The 20,579-nt window shown below is 46.9% G+C and overlaps 1 protein-coding gene across 5 annotated transcripts in view; it reads right to left on the bottom strand.

Moving 5' to 3' along the window:
* Positions 1-20,579, bottom strand: part of TENT2 (terminal nucleotidyltransferase 2) — a 64,530-nt gene that overhangs the window by 25,011 nt on the left and 18,940 nt on the right. For all 5 annotated transcript variants that reach the window (XR_003760425.2, XM_029067012.2, XM_039911368.1 and 2 more), the window contains 5 exons: positions 18,343-18,595; positions 8,908-9,022; positions 8,709-8,800; positions 6,027-6,093; positions 4,418-4,487 (listed from right to left, as the gene is read on the bottom strand). Coding sequence is in view for 4 of the 5 variants with exons in the window: in XM_029067012.2 (XP_028922845.1) it covers positions 4,418-4,487; positions 6,027-6,093; positions 8,709-8,800; positions 8,908-9,022; positions 18,343-18,595 (597 nt within the window). In the remaining variant the exon portion in view is untranslated. The remainder of the gene's footprint in view (positions 1-4,417; positions 4,488-6,026; positions 6,094-8,708; positions 8,801-8,907; positions 9,023-18,342; positions 18,596-20,579) is intronic.

Raw genomic sequence — 20,579 nt, 5'->3', positions numbered from 1 at the left:
ATTTTAATGCCGGTCTCTCCCCCCTACTTTGTAAGCTCCTCGTGAGCAGGGATTTTATTCTCCCACTCCTTTCTGCATCGCTCTTGCACCTTTTAATTCACCCTCCCACAGCACTTATGTCCACAACCCTAATTTATTAATACTAATGTCTGTCTCCCCCTCTAGACTGTAAGCTCACTGTGGGCAGGTTACGTGTCCACCAATTCTGTTATTTTGTACTCTCCCATTCATTCATTCATTCAGTCGTATTTACTGAGCGCTTACTGTGTGCACAGCATCGTACTAAGCGCTTGGAAAGTACAATTCAGCAACAGATGGAGACAATCCCTTCCCAACAACGGGCTCGCAGTCTAGAAGGGGGAGACGGACAACAAAACAAGTAAAGAGGCATCAACAGTATTAAACAGAATTATAGATATATACATATCATTTATAAATAGAATAATAAACATGTACAAATATACACAAGTGCTGCGGGGCGGGGAAGAGGGTAGAGCAGAGGGAGGGAGCAGGGGTGATGGGGAGGGGAAAGGGAGCAGAGGAAAAGAAGAGAGCTCATTTGGCGGATGTGAGGAGGGAGGGCATTCCAAGCCAGGGGTAGGACATGGGCCAGGGGTCGACGGCGGGACAGGCGAGAACGAGGCCCAGTGAGGAGATGAGCGGCGGCAGAGGAGCGGAGTGTGCGGGCTGGGTTGGAGGAGGAGAGAAGGGAGGTGAGGTAGGAGGGAACCAGGTGGCGGAGAGCTTTGAAGCCAAGAGTGAGGAGTTTTTGCTTGAAACGAAGGTAGACAGACAACCACTGGAGATTTGGGGGGGGGTGACATGCCCAGAGCAAAATGCTTAGTATAGTGCTATGCTCACAGTAAGCGCTTGCTATGATTGACTCCAAATGCTTAGTACACTGCCCCGCACACAGTAAGTGCTGAATACCACTGATCGACTGATTGAAACCGACAGTTTTGGGCCGGGCCGTTCTTCTCCCCAATGGGAAAAATGTGTATAGGGTTATGAAATTCAAAACGGGCACTGAAGAAAAAGTTTCATTTCTGTGAAGAAATTAGAGAGCGCATTCATTCTGGCAAACCCATCATACAGCTGACAGGTCCTACAAACAGCAATCCCCATCAGAAAATTGGCTAATATGTTCTTCTGTGAACCAGCCCCCAGGATTCTTTTCAGCTCCAGTCATGTACATATTCCTCTAAAGTCTGAAAGGACAATAAAGTGGCTGTAAATCTACTTTTCTGTCTCAGCAAATGGCTTATTCAACTTTTACAGAACATGTTTTGCCGCTAGGCCACTTATGCTATTTCAACTAAAAAGAAGGTTTCAGGAAGCCCGGCTTCCTAATATTCACTTTATTCTTCTTCATTTTCAAGCAGGGCAGACGTACGGCAGTGGGAAATATTAAGGGTCGACATATTTAACCCAGAAACATTTAAGCCGTGGGCTAGTAAAGAAATTGGGAATCCGACATTTTGTTATCACGTGGCTTCGTGGAAAGAGTCAGAGGCTTGGGAGTCAGAGGACCTGGGTTCTATTCCTGTCTCTGCCGGGTACCTGCTGTGTGACCTTGGGCAAATCACTTAACTTCTCCGTGTCTCAGTTCACTCTTCTGCAAAATGGGTATCTCCCTCCTACTTAGACTGTGAGTCATGTGTGGGACCTGGTTATATTGTACCTACCCCAGTGAATAGTATAGGGATTGGCACAGAGTAAGCACTTAACAAATATCATAATTTTCATTATTAGTTCTTAATTTCCCCTGAAAATCTATCATTGGGGGACCACAGATAGTTTTAGCAAGAAAAATAACTTATTTGAACGTGACTGTGTTTCTTTCAGAGTGACTTTAGATAACAGATGGACCATGGTGATGGACCATGAATTCCCAACTGGGCCTCAAACTTTCACACATGTGGAAATCAGACATTTGAACTCTGTTGAACCAAAGACCAAATTTGTGGAGGGGAAGAGAGAGCCAGAGAGAGGGGAGGGGAAGAGGGGAAACTGGTCAAAAAGTCTCTATGGAGATGACTGGATTCTTACAAATGAGTCACGGATGGGAGACGATCTAAAGGTCCATCCGGTTTTGGGTCACGTTGGAGCTGAATGCACCTGGAAAGTCAGTTATTTTCTGATGTTCTTAATAATCATAATAATTATGGTATTTATTAAGTGCTTACTATGCGCGAGGACCTGAACTAAGCGCAGGGGTGCATACGAGCAAATTGGGTTGGACCCAGTCCCCGTCCCACATGGGACTCACAGTCTCAATCCCCATTTTACAGATGAGGTAACCAAAGCCTAGATAATAACAGTAATAATAGTACTTGTTAAGCGATTACTATGTGCCAAGCACTGTTCTAAGCACTGGGGAAGATACAAGTTGATCAGGTTGGACACAGTCCCTGTCCCACAAGTGAAGTGACTTGTCCAAGGTCACAAAGCAGACGAGTGGAGGAGCTGGGATTAGAACCCATGACATTTCTAGGATCCCATTAAGCAAATCATGGTTCCAAAGCACCAGAATTACCTAAAATCCCACTGACTTGGGGCAGAATTGGAAGCATTAAGCTAATTCTACAGTCATCACCTACTCCTCTTCTACTAGTCTATGTATGTGACGCACCGAAGGCATAACTTCTTGTTTTTTAAAAAAAAATTAACCTGGTTAGACCTCCCTAAATCTGCTCCTCACCGGTTACCCTGATTAAACTGACTCCCCATTTTAAGGCTCAGGACAGCAGGCGCCTGAGGGGGTGAGTAGTCTGAAATAAAGGCACCAGCCTGTGGACTTCTTTTAATCTGAAAATCATTTCCGAGGGCTTTTAGTTTACTGACATATGTGTGCATAAATGACGGATGTGGTGTCTACCTTCATTACTTGGTACTACTGTTCATTCAGTCGAGTTAAGAAAAACTAATTCAGAAGTAAACATTAGTGCTCATTTATGCTATATTCAGGTCTCTAGATATTAACACTCTGGAAAAGGAAGAGAAATGTCCAACTACGTGCCCTAACAACTGGCCAAATGGTTTTGGCCATCGCTTAATAGGGGTCACCGAGCGCCTTCTTAAGCCACGGCTGGGGCAAGGAAAGAAACAGGAAGCAAGTGAGGGCAGATTTCGGATAAATCAGACCACGTGGAGACCCACAAACTGGACGAGGAAAGATAAGAGGTACTCCTTTCCCTCAGCAATTAAACCAAACAGCGGGCTCAGTGGAAAGAGCCCGGACTTGGGAGTCAGGGGTCATGGGTTCGAATCCCAGCTCTGCCACTTGTCAGCCGTGGGACTGTGGGCAAGTCACTTAACTACTCTGTGCCTCAGTTCCCTCATCTGTAGAATGGGGATTAAGATTGTGAACCTCACGTGGGACAACCTGATTACCGTGTATCTCCCCCAGCGCTTAGAACAGTGCTCTGCACATAGTAAGCGCTTAACAAATACCAACATTATTATTATTAAGGTCTGCCTGCTTCTACTAAGGCAATTTTAATTCTTTTCCTATTTGTTCTCTCTGGAGGTGAAGAGCTCATCCCCTGATCCTTGGAAGGGTCTCAATGATTACACAACTGGAACTATAAATTCAAAGCTTTTGGATATTTTTCAGGTTCTTCATTTTTACCTTTGAATCTCCACAATCAATTATATTTACTGAACGCTTACTGTGTGCCTAGCAATGTACTAAGTGTGTGGCAGAGTACAATACAACAGAGTTGGTAGGCATGTTCCCTGCCTGCAATGAGCAAGCTAGAGGGGGAGATAGACATTAATATAAATACATAAGTCATGGATATGTGCATAACTGCTGTAGGACTGAGGGCAAGGGAGACATAGAGGGAGTAGGAAAAGAGGAAATGGGGGCTCAGCTGGGGAAGGCCTCTTGGAAGAGATACGCTTTTAATAAGGCTTTCAAGATGGGGTCAGTGATTGCCAGATATGAAGAGGGAGGACATTCGAGGCCAGAGGCAGGACACGGGCGGCCAGAGAGATCAGATCGAGGTCCAGAGAGCAGGTTGGAAGTAGAGGAGCAGAGCGACTGGGCTGGGTTGTAGTAGGAAATTAGGGAGGTGAGACAGGACGGGGCACGGTGATTTAGTGCTTTCAACTTCTTGGAAAAATCACCCCCTCCTCTACCCCAAATGGAAAATCGTGTGAATTAAAGCTTCGTCTGCGAGGCCAAAGAGGGAACGAATGAAATTCAGGCGGCTCGCAGAACTACTGCTCAGGAGGTTCTCAAATCTGAAGGGAGACGAAGGACAAGTGAGTTCTAAAGTCCAGAAGAGTAGGAGGTGTTTTCCAGGATGTTGAGGCGAAAAAGGGATTAACAGGGCAACTGTAGGTACACGGTAAAATTCTCCAAGTGATCCAGAAACTTCAAATGAGAGGAGGAGTTTCACTGATTACTTGCCTGACTTTATCCCTGAACTTCACTATTGGCACTTTTGCTCGAATTAGCTGAGGTCTCTCAATGTAGCTTGCTGAAAAAGTAAAAGGAATACTATGAAATACACAATGAGCCCATTTCCACATTAACTCTTTTTGATCTTTCTGCTTGTATCCACCCCAGCAATTAGTACAATGCCTGGCCCATAGTAAGCGCTTAACAAACACCACAGTTATTATTATTATTATTATAATATCTAGTGTATGATTACTAACATCGAGGCTCCTGAAGGCAACCTGGAAAACCCCTCAGAGGGATGGTTAAGCCATGAAGGGCGCAGTCCAAAACGGATGATCCCGTGATGCTCTGTGGCACTCGCCCCCTCCCCAGAAAAGTTAACTGTGGAATCACAAACGGTGTCCACAAACAATTCTTCACTCTATTTAAAATAAGGAAGGGACAAGGCTACAACTCTCCAGTGCTAGCAAGCCTACTGCCGTGACCACAAATGCCTGCCACGCGCTTGCTGACATTAGGGTGAACCTGAATTCTGTGGCTTCGGGGGTACTCTTGCGCCACCAGAGATTCAGGGCAGCCTCAGGGGTGATGCCCAGCCGGACACTCATCTCGGTTTGGAGTCGCCCTGGAGTTGGGGCGGTTTGGGGACACTCAGATTTGGGTACCAATACCCCCGGGGCCAGGATTCTGATGCTTGGACCCTCTAGAACTGACCGGTGGCCCCAGAAACAGTCCTGATTAAAGAGAAGCAGTGTGGTTTAGTGGATAGAGCACAGGCTTGGGGAGTCAGAAGGACCTGAATTTGAATCCCAGCTCCACCACGTGTCTGCTGTGTGACCTTGGGTGAGTCACGACTTCTCTGGGCCTCAGTTACCTCATTTGTAAAATGGGGATTAAGGGTGGGAGCCTCGTGGACAAGGACTGGGTCCAACCTAATTACCTTGTACCTACCCCTGTGCTTAGAATAATGTTTGATACATAATAAACGCTTAACAAGTACTATTATTATTATTACATCCCTGGACCCAAAGCCCAGACTCCACTGTGTGATCTCTGTGACCTAGAGCACTGTCAGTCCCTTTAGCTCTCTTGGACGATTCCCTAAATCACCAGCAAATTTGGGGGATCCTCCCCTTCGCAGAACTGCCCTATGGCTGGGGGGCTTCCAGCCTGTCAGGATCCTGTTTGGCCCAGTGAGCGTGACCAAACGCCAGGAAGGGCATTTGATCACACCGAGAGACTAATGCAGTTAACGGACCCGGGGGTATCTGGTCGAAATCCAGAAATGAGGAAGAAAACAAAGAGCTAATTTGCCCAACGCCTATGTCTTCCTCATTCTCCCATGCTGCCCTTGAACAGAAATGACTTGATGAATTACGTTAGTGTCTGGCAAGATTCCACGACAGCAGCAGACAATTTACATGCCTTTGGAGGATGCATCTAATTAATGAAATCAGAAAAATAAGTAGAAGGGAAAAGCTTGAGGAATTTCAAAATAACCGAACACACAGCCAACTACTATATACTGTCGCTCTGACAATCAAATCGACTCAACTTCCTTCTATTTGTAAATTAAAATTAGATAAGAGGTAAATTAAAGAAGGCTGAGACTTACAAAGTCTAGTAGAGAAGTGGTTTTGGACTAAGCTGAGAATATATCTTGCTTCTGTCTTCTGATTTACCTGAAATAAGCATGAAAAAAACAACTTTAGGCTTTCTCCCCTCAATTCCATGCTCAGAGTAATATTAACTTTTAAAGCTTCCTTCAAGAAAAGTGCACTTTTTAAACGATGAAAAATGTACATAAATTTACAACCCATGAAATTTACATAATGCAATCCTAAAATTCTCAAATCTTCTTTCTGAAAGCTTATTCTAAAGAGAAATACCCCTACGGTCCCTTTCTCTTCAGCATAAAATTATGAAAACAATGAAAACAGATCGAGAGACGGTCAGCATCATTTCCTCAAATGGGTTTTTGCATTGTGTACAATACTTGGGAATATAAGGAGGATGTCCCTCTATCACAATTGCCTTTAAAACAATCAGCCTGATTAAAATTTGATGTCACATTATACAGAAAACTAGAGAGAATGAACATAGCTAAGACTCATGAGAAAAAAACAAAATTTCAGAGAGAAGAAATCCCTGCACTGGAGCTTTACCTCTGACAAGCCTTTTGCATGTCAGTAGGTGGGGGATTTGTGTAATGGATAGAGCCCGGGGCTGGGAGTCAGAGGTCATGGGTTCTAATCCCGGCTCTGCCACCTGTCTGCTGTGTGACCTTCGGCCAGTCAGTTCACTTCACTGAGCCTCAGTTACCTCATCTCTAAAATGGGGATGGAGACTGAGAGCCCCACGAGGGGCAGGGACTGTGACTAACCTGATTTGCTCGTATCCACTCAAAGCGCTTAATACAGGGCCTGGCACACATTCATTCAATTGTATTTATTGAGCAATTACTGTGCGCAGAGCACTGTATTAAGCGCTTGGAAAGTACAATTCGGCAAAAGATAGAGACAGTACGCACTTAACAAATACCACAATTATCATTATTATTATGATTAAGTTGCTACACTGCAGCCCTCCTCCCACCAGACTGACGAGAGAGACCAATGTTATCTTCCCATCGCTATTCCCAGAGGCCCAGCTCGACCTGCCTTGGGCACACAGGGTGTGGAGACTTCAGCCGCACCACGCACGGTCTCTACCAATTTTAGAACCACGGGAAGCTCTGGAAGTTACTGGACTCTCGACGTCCCGGGTGGCGTCACCCAGACGCCCCCCACTGTCCCCGTTACCACCAGACTTGTTGTATTAAGGACTTTTCTGTTGTTTTGTATTTCTATTATTGCTTCGTCACTAGTATGTCGGTCACCGAAGCATTCCCCACCTTATTTTGAGAACGTGAGCCCCTGGAAGGCCTTACCTGTGCATTTTTTCCCAGTGCCCGGTACAGTGCTCTGCACACAGTAAGCATTTAATTCTACTACTATTCTAGACCATGCCTAAGGAAATTGACGTGTCCTCATTCACCATTTGGGAATTTCCACTGGATTAAAATTTTGCAAGGATTCTATTAGTCTTCTATACTATTCTAAAGACCGCAGAAGCATTACTCAATGGATCTTTTGGAGCAGATAGCCCCGTGATTTGCAATACCTGCGAAACATTGTCGGTGGAATACTGGAGTCGGTGAAAACATGGGTTAGCGCTCAAATTAATTTGTGTTCTTTTGGCAAAAGGTGGATTGGCATCACCATTCTACTAGGCATGTATTATTTACATTGTACTCTCAAAAGCGCTTAGTACAGTACCTTGTACAAAGTATGCACTCAAATCATCCCACTGATCACAGAGGAATTTCCAAAGGGAGGAAATGAAAATCTACATGCTAGTCCAGAAAATCCAAAGGGAATGGGCACAAAAACCAAAACACACTCCAGAACTTCCAATAATATCTCTGGGCAACCTCCATACTGGAGGGAAGGCTCAGGGCAGTAGAGGGGAGGAACTGGCTCCGACTGTCCCAGATAGACCCCTTCACGTCTCCCCCGCCCTTCTTTCTCTTACAACCAAGGAAATGCTGGAGTTGTTGGCAGTCGTTTCAGGAACCCAGCTCAAAAGGAGCGACGGGATTATTAATATCCCAACTCTGAAAATGAACTTGCATAATGCCTAGAGAGGGAATAAAAGAGGATTTCTGTAGGCAGGGAGAGCAGCGCATGTCAGGGTAAGAAGAGGGGTAGGGTTGGAATGCCCAGGAAGCAGGCTTGCCCTGAGAAGTATCTCTTCTGAAATGTTCAGCCGCCTGACAAGGTAAGAGAAATAGGGTCAGAGTGCTGCGGACAGAAATTTCAGTACCTTGAAATTTTCTTTTTTTAAAAAAAGGGGTGCGCGCGCATCGGAATAGGAGGAGATAGGGATATCATAATTCTTCCCATTTCACTGAATGCCAATGGCACGCAGGACCTGGGAGCGTACAAAGAGTTTCCTTTCTCCCCTCCTTTCCTCCTGCTCTCCCTACTGCTCAATTTATTTCCCCCTCATGATAGCCTGTTGAGAACGTTAAGGAAAAACACGGGGGAATTAGGCAAATCAATAAAGTTAACCAGAAAGGAAAACAGGAAGGACTTTCCCTTCTTTTCACTGTTTCCTTCTAAAAGCAAACATCCGCATCATACCCCCCACACGACAATGCAGAGCAAGCATCACATCTCGGTATATTCTCGATTTAGGCAATTTCTGATTCACTAGACTGGGCAGTGAGTGAGTCAACGGTTGATTAGCAACTTACTGGTTCCTCGGTGACAACGAGGCACAGATCGCCATCACTGCTGCGGGTTCCAAATCCATTTAGTGAGGAGCCGACCAGAAAGAGTCTGCTCTCTAAAGACAGAGGACAGGATAACAGAGATGCCGATTGACTCCTGGGGTGTCGAAAATGGAAATGCTTCATCTAATGTTTTTGAACTCGCAAAGGAAAGAAAACATACGTGGATAAATCCGCTGAATTTCTCGCTGTAGTTCTGTTCGGCAGAGTTCTTTCTTCTTCAGATCGCACGCTTGCTGCTGACATTCTTGAAATAAATCCAGTACCTGCTGACTCAACTTAATCCCCCCAACACAAAAAAAAATTTTGGATTTTAGGAAATTATCAAAAAGCAATTAAGATGCTTTAAAATGGAGATGTCTCACTTATGATCTCATCACGTACATGCACTCAGCAGTCTCTCCCAGGCTGCTGTCTCAATCATTCTCTCAGACCCAACCCCAGGAGCGTTGGCCACTTCAGCTCCTCCGTGTCTCAGCTAATGAGATGGGTGATAAAGTCCAAATAATAACAGTTACGGTATTTGTGAAGCGCTATGTGTCAGGCACTGTACTAAGCGCTGGGGTGGATACAGGCAAATCGGGTTGCATACAGTCCCCGTCCCACAAGGGGCTCCCAGTCTCCATCCCCATTTTACAGATGAGGGAACTGAGGCCCAGAGAAGTGAAATGACTTGCTAGGGTCTCACAGCAGACAAAAGTGGCAGAGCAGGTTTAGAATCCAGGTCCTTCTGACTCCCAGGGCTGTGCTCTCTCCTCTCCGCTGTGCAATTACCAGTTCCCAGTCCACCTTCAAATCCTAATTATCCAGACGGGGACCGAAGGACACTGGAGTGAATCTCTAATAATCCAAATCTCTTATGACAGGAGATTCTCATCGGCTGTTACTGGTCCAACAGAGACTCAAGTAACGTGGGGGGGCGTGAGCCCGCCAACAACAGCTCCCCCTTTATTCCTAGTTCTGGCCCACCTCCATCTTAAGCAGAGCCTTTGGGTTGGGGAACGGAGGGTGGAGGAGGAAGGCTCTCTGCTCCACATCCTTCGCTGTAGAGAGTGGCGGGAGGCAGCACGGCGTAGTGAATAGAGCACGGGCCTGGGGGTCACAGCCTGGCTCCGCCACTGATCTGTGCGGCCTTGAGCAAGTCACTTCACACTGGCTCTCAGTTTCCTCATCTGTAAAAGGGGATTAAGATTGTGAGCCCCGCAATCCACCCCATTTGCTTGCATCCACCCCAGCGCTTAGTATAGTGCCTGGCATATAATAAGCACTTAAATATCATAATTATTATTACTAGGTGGCATGGGAGTCCCAAGGCAGCTATATGAAGAGTGATTGATTCACTCTGGGATAGGTCCCTGGGATCCAAGCAATGGCAGATCCCAACTCCTAGGAGACCCGGAACAGAACCGGCCTGGTCGATCTAGGAGAATAGGGGATGGAGAGGTAGCACGAAGTTTCGTGGGGGGTTGGTCTAATGGAAAATCACCCCTAAAGATACACGATGAACCGGACCGGGGCTCCGTGTTCCTTTCCGGCCTCTACATCTATGATCCGCTATATCTGTCCCTCGCAACCAACTGAATTCATAAGATTATTTGCTAGAGGTACCCTTTGCTTTTAACAAGATGAAGAATTTCATGGTCTAGAAAAATCTGATGCGCCTGGGAAACATATCTACCCAGCTGTTGTACTACCTCTGGCTTACTATACTTCTCATCTGACATTTTAGTAGGTGATTCGTTCATAGCGACAAAGTCAGATGTCAGAAGGTTGGAGGTGACTGAAACCCATCATCCCAAGATCCTCCCATCACAATCGGGCTTATAGTAGAAGCATATCTCACCTCCTCTGCTAGATAGTGTGAAGGCCTTTCTGATTATTGTTTTTCTCACATTAGTATGTAAAGGAAGGGCAGAACCTTATAGCTACAACTCAAATACACAGGGAAATGTAAAAACCAAGCTGGACCTACGTCACTCTGCTGCCCAGATCATTATGTCCAACAACAACACCAAAAAAACGTTCTGCACAAGTCTCCCCACTCCTCGAAGGCCTCCAATGGCTGCCCATCCACTGCCGGATCAAGCAGAAACCCCTCATCTTTGGGTTCACGGTACTCGCTCGGCTCTCTCCCCCTTTATCCTTTCTCTTCTCTCACCACAACCCAGCCCGCACACTTGGCTTCTCTATTATGAGAAGCAACGTGGCCCGGTGGATAGAGCACCGGCCTGGAAGTCAGAAGACTTGGGTTCTAATCCTGGCTCTGCCACTTGTCTGCTGTGAGACCTTGGGTAAGTTCCTTTACTGAGCCTCAGTTTCCTCATCTGTAAAATGATGATTCATTCATTCATTCAATTGTATTTATTGAGCGCTTACTATGTGCAGAGCACTGTACCAAGTGCTTGGAATGTACAATTTGGCAACAGATAGAGACAATCCCTGCCCAATGATGGGCTCACAGTCTAATCGGGGGAGATGGATGGACAAAAACAAGACAATATTGAGACTATGAGCCTCAAGTGGGACAAGGACTGTATCCAATACAATTATATCCTATCTCCCCCACCGCTTAGTACAGTGTCTGGTACATAGTAAGCTCTTTACAAATACCACAATTATTATTATTATCATTGCCAACTTACTCACTGTCCCTTCCTCATGTCTCACCTACCGCCGTCCCCTTGCTTACACCCTCCCTCCTGCCTGGAACTCCCTCCCCCTACGTATCTTACAGAGCAGCACTCTCCCCATCTTCAAAATCCTACTCAAATCGTACTTCCTGCAGGAAGTTTTCCCGGACTAAGTCCCCTCAATCAATCAATGATATTTATTAAGCACTTAGTATGTGCAGAGCGCAGTACTAAGCACCTGTGAGAGTGCAATACAACAGAATCAGTAGACCCTTTCCCTGCCCATAACGTACTTTCAGCCTAAAGGGACTATTCTATTCTCCCTCCTTCCCGCCTCTTCCACACACTACATTCCACAGAGAAGCAGCGTGGCTCAGTGGAAAGAGCCCGGGCTCGGGAGTCAGAGGTCACGGGTTTGAATCCCGGCTCTGCCACCTGTCAGCTGTGTGACTGTGGGCAAGACACTACGCTTCTCGGTGCCTCAGTTACCTCATCTGTAAAATGGGGTTAACGCCGTGGGATAGGGTACGCCCAATCCGATTTATCTGCATCGATCCCAGTGCTTAGGACAGTGCCTGGCACATAGTAAGTGCTTACCACTATTATTACTATCATCATTATTACTATAGATCCCTCCAGATCATAATCTGTGGCTTTCCTACCACTTGGTGTGGGCCCTAATTAGTCACATGACCACAAAGCATCAAAGGGGGGCTTGTTGGGCCGTTCATCGCAAATCACAGTTCCCGGTAGGGTAACGATCCCTTTAGCTAGTCATTCGGAGACCTGGCCACAGATTTATCGGGAGAATGTGCCCGATTATCTGCTGCGTGACCTTGGGCAAGTCATTTCACTTCCTCTGTACCAGTTCCCTCATCTGTAAAATGGGAATGAAGACCGTGAGCCTCACGTGGGACACGAACTGTGGCCAACCTCATTGGCTTGTATCTACCCCACTGCCTAGAACATGCCTGGCGCACAGTAAGTGCTTATCAAATACCATTAAAAAAAAGGATCACTACTCTAACGAACCAAAATATCCCAGGATTGTCTCAGAAACAGTTGATTTTCTTTCTAATTAAATTAATATCTGTAAAAAAAAAGGATTCAGAGGTCACTAATGTAAAAAAAAAGGTGTACCTCCCTTAGACTTTACCAACTCACTCGATATCAGAAGTGTCAGTAACTCAGCAGTATCGATGTTACTGTGCATTCCAAAAGAGATTTATAAAATACAATTTTTATCACTAACAGCACTGGTCTTAAAGACATTTTTGTATATTTCTTCTGGCTGACCACTAGTGAAATATGTATTTTCCATTTTAAAATAAGCTAACGGAACATGCTGATTTTACTGCAATTAGAGTAAAATTGCAAATATGATATAAACTACAGTTAAAGATATCCCTCTCAATCTGCAAGATAAAAAACTGATCTCTTGTCCAAATGTGCCCAAACTTAAATTTACCCCCTAAAGCCATCACACAGAGTAACCCTAAGAGAAGTCAGTATATGATTCCCGGTTTCTGCTCTCCCCTGTTCTTTTGGGAAATTTGGGGATATCTTGACAAATGTAAGACTGAAAGGTACAACTTCTGCATGCTGTAACCAGTATGCATTTCCCATATGTCAACTGTGAAGCTGGCTCTGGAGAGAGAGGGAAAAAAAAGGATCTCTGAAATGGGGATAGCAATGCCAAAAGCAATATGAAAAATGGTGTCAGTTTTATGTGCGACCTTACCTTTACCTGTAAGTTGCCTTCTGAATGCCAGTTTAACTGGTAATTCACATTATTTATCATGGCCTATTAAGCAAGGCTACATTGGTCTTAAAAAAAAAATTGGCCTTAAGCAAGGAGGAATTGGAATAAAATGGACACGTTTTCCAGCTAGCTTACTGAATTAAGATACTTCATCACTATTACACTGGAAAGCTTGGGGAACATCTGGTGAAAATTTTCCAAAGTGGCAATTTTTGAGCTAAGTATTTGCAAAACTGAATTCATTTTCGTTTTGTTCCAGATGTGCCAGGCTATCGAGCAAGAAGAGATCAAAAATATTTCATTCCTTGCCGTAGGATACGGTTCTATCCTCTGCTTATCAAAATACTAGAAGCGTAAAAAGCACTTAGGACAAAATATTCCAAAATACACCACGGGTACTTCTTACCTTCAATTGCTCCCTACGCGGTTTGTCAAATGCCCAATAAGGTTGAATTAAATGGTAAGCCAATTTTCAGAATGGATATGTAATAGACGGGACAGACTATCTCTTCTCAACATGAGAGCCCCAAGTATACGTTCTGTACCCAGAAAAGCAGAGATTTACTTCTAATCCAAAAGAAAAATCCACACACGCAATATTCCGTGGGGAAAACTGACTGGGACGTCTTTAAATAATGGAATACAACCTTTACGATACCTGGTTGAAGAACAAATGTTTAATTCTAGTTTTCCATGTGTTACTGTAATGACCAGAGAGAGAGAGAGTGCATATTTTGCCATCAAGGCAAGAGAAAAATCCTTTAAAGAACATGACCTCAACAAGTGCTTAAGATAGTGCTAGGCACATAATAAGAGCTTAACAAAGACCATTATTATTATTATTATTATTACCTACTCCACAGGAGCACTTGCTTTCACCGTTGTTTGAGCTGGGCTAATCTCGCTTATCCCAGGCCTCCTGATAATGATAACGACGGTATCTGTTAAGCGCCTACTATGTGCCAAGCACTGTTCTAAGTGCTGAGGTAGAAACAAGCTAATGAAGTTGGATACAGTCCCTGTCCTCCATGGGACTCAGAGCCTTAATCCTCATTTTACAGCCGAGGTCACTGAGGCACAGAAAAGTGAATTGCCCCAGGTCACAGAGCAGACACGTGGCACAGCCGGGATTAGAAACCATAACTTTCTGGCCCGGGCTCTAGCCACTAGGCCAAGCTGCTTCCTACTGAGACCGGAGGGTTTCCAACCAGGAAAAGGACCCCAAATGGAGGCTTTCTAGCTCTCGGAACTCCTCTCTTCCTAATCCACATCTCCCTACGATCCTTGCGCTACATTCACCACGTTGTCAGCTCCCGCTGGTCCCTCTGACTTCAACAGAGATCTAACAAACCTGATTTTTCCTTTTGACTGAATAATACCGGTACTTGTTAAGCGCTTACTATGTGCCCAGCACCGTTCTAAGCGCTGAGGAAGATACAACAAGTTCATCAGGTTGGACACGGTCTCCGTCCCACACGGGCCTCACACCCTTAATCCCCATCTGACAGATGAGGTCGCTGAGGCCCAGAGAGGTGACGTGACGTGCCCGAGCTTGACACGGCAGACACGTGACGGGGCCGGGATTAAACCCAGGTCCTCCGGACTCCCAGGCCCGTGCTCTATCCACGCTGCTATCCAAGCCACGCTGCTTCTCCAGCAGCATCTGCAGGTGCCCAATTCGCAGACCTGCCAAAAAACGGAGGGATCTGGAAGAGAGCCAGGGCCAGTTGCCCATCTTAATCCTCGTCCTGCCAGGCGGCTCCCCATGAGACACGATGAGCTGGATGTCACCAGCCGCTCTACTGTTCCTTCTTCTGGGATGTGCCCTGAGCCCAAATGTCTGGCCTAGTGGACAGAGCACGGGCCTGGACGTCAGGAGGCCCCGGGTTCTAATCCTGGCTCCGCCCTGTAGCTGCTGTGGGACCTTGGACAAGCCATTTCACCTCTCTGGGCCTCAGTGACCTCATCTGTCAGATGGGGATTAAGAGTGTGAGGCCCATGTGGGACAGGGACCGTGTCCAACCTGATTAACTTGTTCTATCTTCCCCAGTGCTTAGAACGGTGCTTGGCACATAGTAAGCGCTTAACAAGTACCATTATTATTATTCAGTCAATCCAGATGTGCCAGACTATCAAGCAAGAAGAGATCAAAAATCATCTGGATTGAGACTGTGCGCCCCAGGTGGGACAGGGACTGTCCAACCTGATTTATTGAGCGCTTACTCTTTGCTCAATACAGTGTGCTCACTGTACTAAGCGTTTGGAAAGTACAATTCGGCAACAGATAGAGACAATTCCTATCCAACAACGGGCTCACAGTTCAGAAGGGGGGAGACAGACAAGACTGGCATTACTAGCATCAGAATAAATACTTAGGCGGAAGGACCAGGAGATGGAGGTCAGAGGGACAGAGGGAATGGAAAGACGTAGGGGAGGAGGATAAGAGGGATGGAGGGATGAAGAGATGGAGGAAAGGAGGAGGGAACGGAGGGATGGGGGGACCTGAAGGGGCACTGAGGAGGTTGGGGGGCCGTGGGCACCAGGGCAGTGGAAGAGAAGCTCCTCTGCCCGGCTGGAAGTTGGGCTCACAGCTTTAATCCCCATTATACAGATGAGGCAACTGAGGCCCAGGGAAGTAAAGTAACTCGCCCAAGGTCACCCAGCGGACAAGTGGTGGAGCCGGGATTAGAACCCAGATCCCTCTGACCCAGTCCCGTGCTCTATCCACGAAGCCACGCTGTTTCTCTTCAAGGATCCCTCGTGCAGCTTACAATCTAGCTGGGGAGGAAGTTATGAAAAGAAATAGAGGCTATACACACCTGTGTCATGGAGCTGGCGGTGGAGAATCAAAGTGCCTGAGGGTTACAGATCCCAAGGGCTTAGGCGACACAGGAGGGCGGGTGAGGAGTTGGGGAAATGTGGGTTTAGTCACGGAAGGCCTCTTGGACAGGTGTGACTTCAATCAATCTTTGAAAATGGGGAAGGGGGGGGTCTGCGGTTGAGATCGATGTACGGTGAGTAGGTAGGTTGGAACTGGAGGAGCAAAAGGTGCGGACTGGGTTGCAGTGGGAGATTACAATCCCCACACTATCGAGTCTTAAATAATAATAATAGTAATGATAATAATAAGTGCATTTGTCCAACGCTTACTGTGTGTGACGCACTCTTCTAAGCACTGGGGTGGATACAAGGTAATGAGGTGGGCCACAGTCCCTGTCCCACGTGGGGCTCTCAGGCTTCGGCCCCATTTTACAGATAAATGAGACGCGGAGAAGTGACTTGCCCAAGGTCACCCGGCAAACACGGGGCAGAGCCGGGATTAGAACCCACCTCCGCTGACTCCCGGGCCCGAGCTCTTTCGCCCTAAGCCACGCTGCTTCTCAAATCTACCCAGACCTAGCTGAAGGGAGAGATGGCTCCGCAGGATAACAAGGAACACTGGCTACTTAACCTTCCTTCACCCCACCCAATTTTCCCGCTCTCCCAACCTCCAGTTAGACAACTAAACCCCAGCATATTAAGGCCCCTCGAAAAGAAATATTTTTTTTTCAAAGCGGCAAGTGTTTAAAGAAGCCACGCGCAGCCAGTTCCGTTAACGCAGTAAACTGGTATCATTAATCAGCTGCATTCTAGAAAGCATTCGCTGGGCGCAAAATCCCCTCTCCCTCAGGAATGGTCTTTGACATTTCTGAACTCCCCCAAACCTTTATTCTTAAAATCACCCCGACCGTGGGTGCCCCGGCCTTTTTCTTTTTCTGATCCGAAAGGGGGCAGATGGGAAGGAATCTGGCCCTTTGGAAAATCCCCAATTTCTCTCTCCTGACTATAGCCTGCTTACGATTAGACTGTAAGCCCGTCGACGGGCAGGGATCGTCTCTATCTGTTGCCGAATTGTACATTCCAAGCGTTTAGTACAGTGCTCTGCACATAGTAAGTGCTCAATAAATACTATTGAATGTATCTTTCATTGCCGATGCCATCTTTTTCTTCTCAACTCCTAGTAGACCCAGGCAGGAGAGGGGAATACCTATTTTCCCTCTTGCTTAAACTGGGATTCCCATCTGGGATGGGGACTCTGTCCAACCTGATTATGTTATATCTCTCCCAGTGCTTAGGAGAGTGCTTAGCACATGGTAAGCGTCTAAAAATCACCACTATAATTAGGGGAGAAAAGAGACAGGGTGCCAAGCGCTGATGGCGTTTCAGGACTTAAAAAGCAGCGCAGCCTCGTGGGTAGCGTCCACATCCGGGAGTCACAGGACCCGAGTACTAACCCCGGCTCCGTCCACTGCTTGCTGTGTGACCTAGGGCAAGTCAGTGCACTTCTCCGCCTCGGTCACCTCACCTGTAAAATGGGGATTTCACCTCCCTCCCTCCAATGCAGACTGTCGGCACCACGTGAGACTGGGGTTGCGTCCGACCTGACACAACTATCTACTCCAGAGCTCAAAAGCGTGCTGGACACGTAGTGGGTGCCTAACAGATACCATTTAGAAAACGCAACGAAAAAACCTTGGTAAATCCGGAGCGGCAGAGGAAAAGGAGAAGAAATGCACAGCCCTGTCCTTTCCCCGAGGGCCTCTGGGGAACGTACCCATTTCTAAATCCGTGCCCTTGAGAAACAACAGCCTATCATTCCCCCAGGATCCAGAGTTGTTTCCCAAGCCGACCGATTTAAATAGCCGAATTTCACTTATCTAGAATTCCTACTTGACAAAACCTCTCGCCTATCCAAATTCTAGTAACATCGCTTTGTATGAATCACTTCCCCAGTAACTCCCGGGACTCTCTATTTTTGAATCCTCAAAAACACTGGGTAAACAAGACTGCACCAGAGCAAATTACATCATTAGCAATAGATCGATGCGGCAATTATTTTAAAACTTCCACTTGGGGAACAAGCGAGAGCAGCCAATCGGCTCGGAAGAGTTCTCTCTGACCCGAGGCCAAATTACTTAACCTCCCTAACTGATCCTAGGAAGCTAGAACAGACTTCTGAGAGGAATGGCTAGCCCAAGTCATCTAGCTGGCTGGATAACTTGATCCCGTTTTTTAAAAAAAGAAAATACCACACATACGCACAAAGCACACACCGGGTCACCCGTCTCGGCACCCTATGCCGAGAAGCAAGCACTTCCGACCTGCCCAAGTTCCTGCCCTCTTACTTGACCGCCCGAGGGGAAAACAGATATTTGCATTCATTTACCTTATCTTTGGCCACAGGAAGTGTGATTTCTCTCGGTTCTAAAAATGAAGTCTCTTGCAAGGGTGGAACACATCTGACTAAATCTGGTATATAGTGTGTAGGAAACAACGAGGGCGTGATGGCTCCCGGGATGGAATATCTGCGTTCGTCTCTTAAAGGCACTGTCGGGTGAACTGCGGTTGACTCGTGGTGAGGGGAATGGAACCGCTGCCGCTTCACGTCGTACGGAACGTTCTGTTCGCTGCTCAGTCGCCTGCGAGTGGACAGAGAGACGTCCGATCAGGGAGGAACGAGAGGCCGACACCCGATCGGGAATTCCAGGACCCGGAGGCCGCGGTGCCCGGGAGCCCAGAGCGACCGGTGGGTGACTCCTTCAGCAAGCCCGCCCAAGGGGGCGTGGGCGGGGGTGAAACCTGACGGGGGAGCCCGCGGGCGGTTTTCCGGGCTAGCGTTTGGATCCGGAGCCACGGTCGCGTGACCCGACGGCTCAGAGCAAGCATGCAGTAACACGGCGACCGAAGGAGAAGTCGGGAAAACGGGGGCGGTGGTGGCCACGGGGCATCTTCTAACTGCAATTTAACCGGGGCATGAGTGCTTAGGGATCTCCTTCCGGAAAAGGGGCAGCTACTGTCTTTTTGCCCGCCCCCTCCCCGCTCCAGAGGCGGGCCCTCGTAAGGGCGGACTTCCAGAGGTAAATTTAGAACGGGTGCACGCACCCCCCGTGATAAAACTGAGGGGCTTGGAGAGAAAGACTTACCTCACAAGCCATTCAAAGTGTAGAATGCCTGGGGAGGTTACATTGTACACACAGTAAAAAGTGTAATCTGGGCAGAAGAGAACCTCGGTTCACTCGGCGGGTATTCACCGTTCATTCAGTCAACAGCAATCCGATGTACACACTTAATGTCTCCGTTTTAACGAGGCACCGTAACGTGTTCGGGGAATATAAGACTCGTCCCCAAAGCCTCTTGTAAAATACCGACGTTCAGGTAGCGGGGTCGCCTTGGAACGTGAACACGTATACTCGTACCTCGTCTCTGCTACGCGATCTGTTGCCTTTACCATGGAAAAGAAGGATTTTCGTAGATCCGGATCTTTTCTACTCCTTAAATCTTTTTGCACAAGGCAGCCGGCTTTGCTAATCCCGACCGACTCTTTTAAAAATTCCATTGTTTTGAGCAATGCCAACTGACACACAGAACCGTGGGAATAGATCTTCTTTAGCCAGAGTGTGGCACCTTCTTAAAAGGCTTTCACCACACATCTGTTTGCCCGCACAAAGTGGAAGCTCGGATGAGAGACGCATCGTTTTGGTTTCCCGTGCATCATCGGGAGGTGGGGTGTCTCGGGGCTAATGCTGGCCCCCCTAAGGCTCTGGGGACAAGGCTACGCAACCTCAGGCTGCCCTGGGGTCGGGGTGCTGACTGTGGGTGACCCCAAGTCATTTGGAGCTGCAGAAGCAGTAGCGTAGACCCAGAAGACGGTACAGGAGATGAAAATGGGAAAAGGCTCTGTCGTCCCGAAGAGTCAGTGAATCCAAACTGGCCTAGCCGACCAAAAGCGATCGTATTTATAACACAATGGAGGTCCCCGTGGCAACTTCCTTTATTACCGAGCACCATCGCGTGCGTGAATTAGTTGAGGAATCGATTTGCGATCGATCATAAGGCAACTAAAACAATGCAGTTCTTGGGCAAAATTGTTTCCAAAATAGTAACCCAGGCTGATACTTTTCTTCCATTTCGAATACAAGCCCTCTGTGCTGTAAGCTCCCTGTGGGCAGGGAATGTGTCTGTTATATTGCACTCTCCCAAGCTCTTAGTACAATGCTCTGCACACAGGAAGCGCTAAATACGACTGACTGAGAAATGCGGTAGACCGACTAACCGGGGATCAGGTTCTCACAGCATTCTAAATAACTACAAATTATTAAAATCAAAATTAATTCTCAATAGAGAAGGCAAAATTCCCACACCTACAGGGTCATTATGAATTTTTACCAAGAAAAAATGCTTGGAACTCTTGCACCAGAAATTAGTTTCCTTCTAAATGAGCCAATTCCTTTTTAAGTTAAGCTTACCGTTTGGAAAAGTATTTTGACTTTAAGAACAAAATGAATTCCATCTTTTTTTCAAAAATATATATTTGTCTCATCAATCAATACTCTTTATTCAGTATCTGCTGTGCGTCGAGGACTGAAACTAAGTGCTTGACTAAAAGACATGGTCCCGGCCCCC

This window comes from Ornithorhynchus anatinus, chromosome 1 (genome assembly GCF_004115215.2).
Source record: "Ornithorhynchus anatinus isolate Pmale09 chromosome 1, mOrnAna1.pri.v4, whole genome shotgun sequence".
Lineage (NCBI taxonomy): Eukaryota > Metazoa > Chordata > Mammalia > Monotremata > Ornithorhynchidae > Ornithorhynchus > Ornithorhynchus anatinus.
The sequence above is the reverse complement of the archived record's forward strand: the minus strand, read 5'-3'. Positions and strand labels throughout refer to the sequence as shown.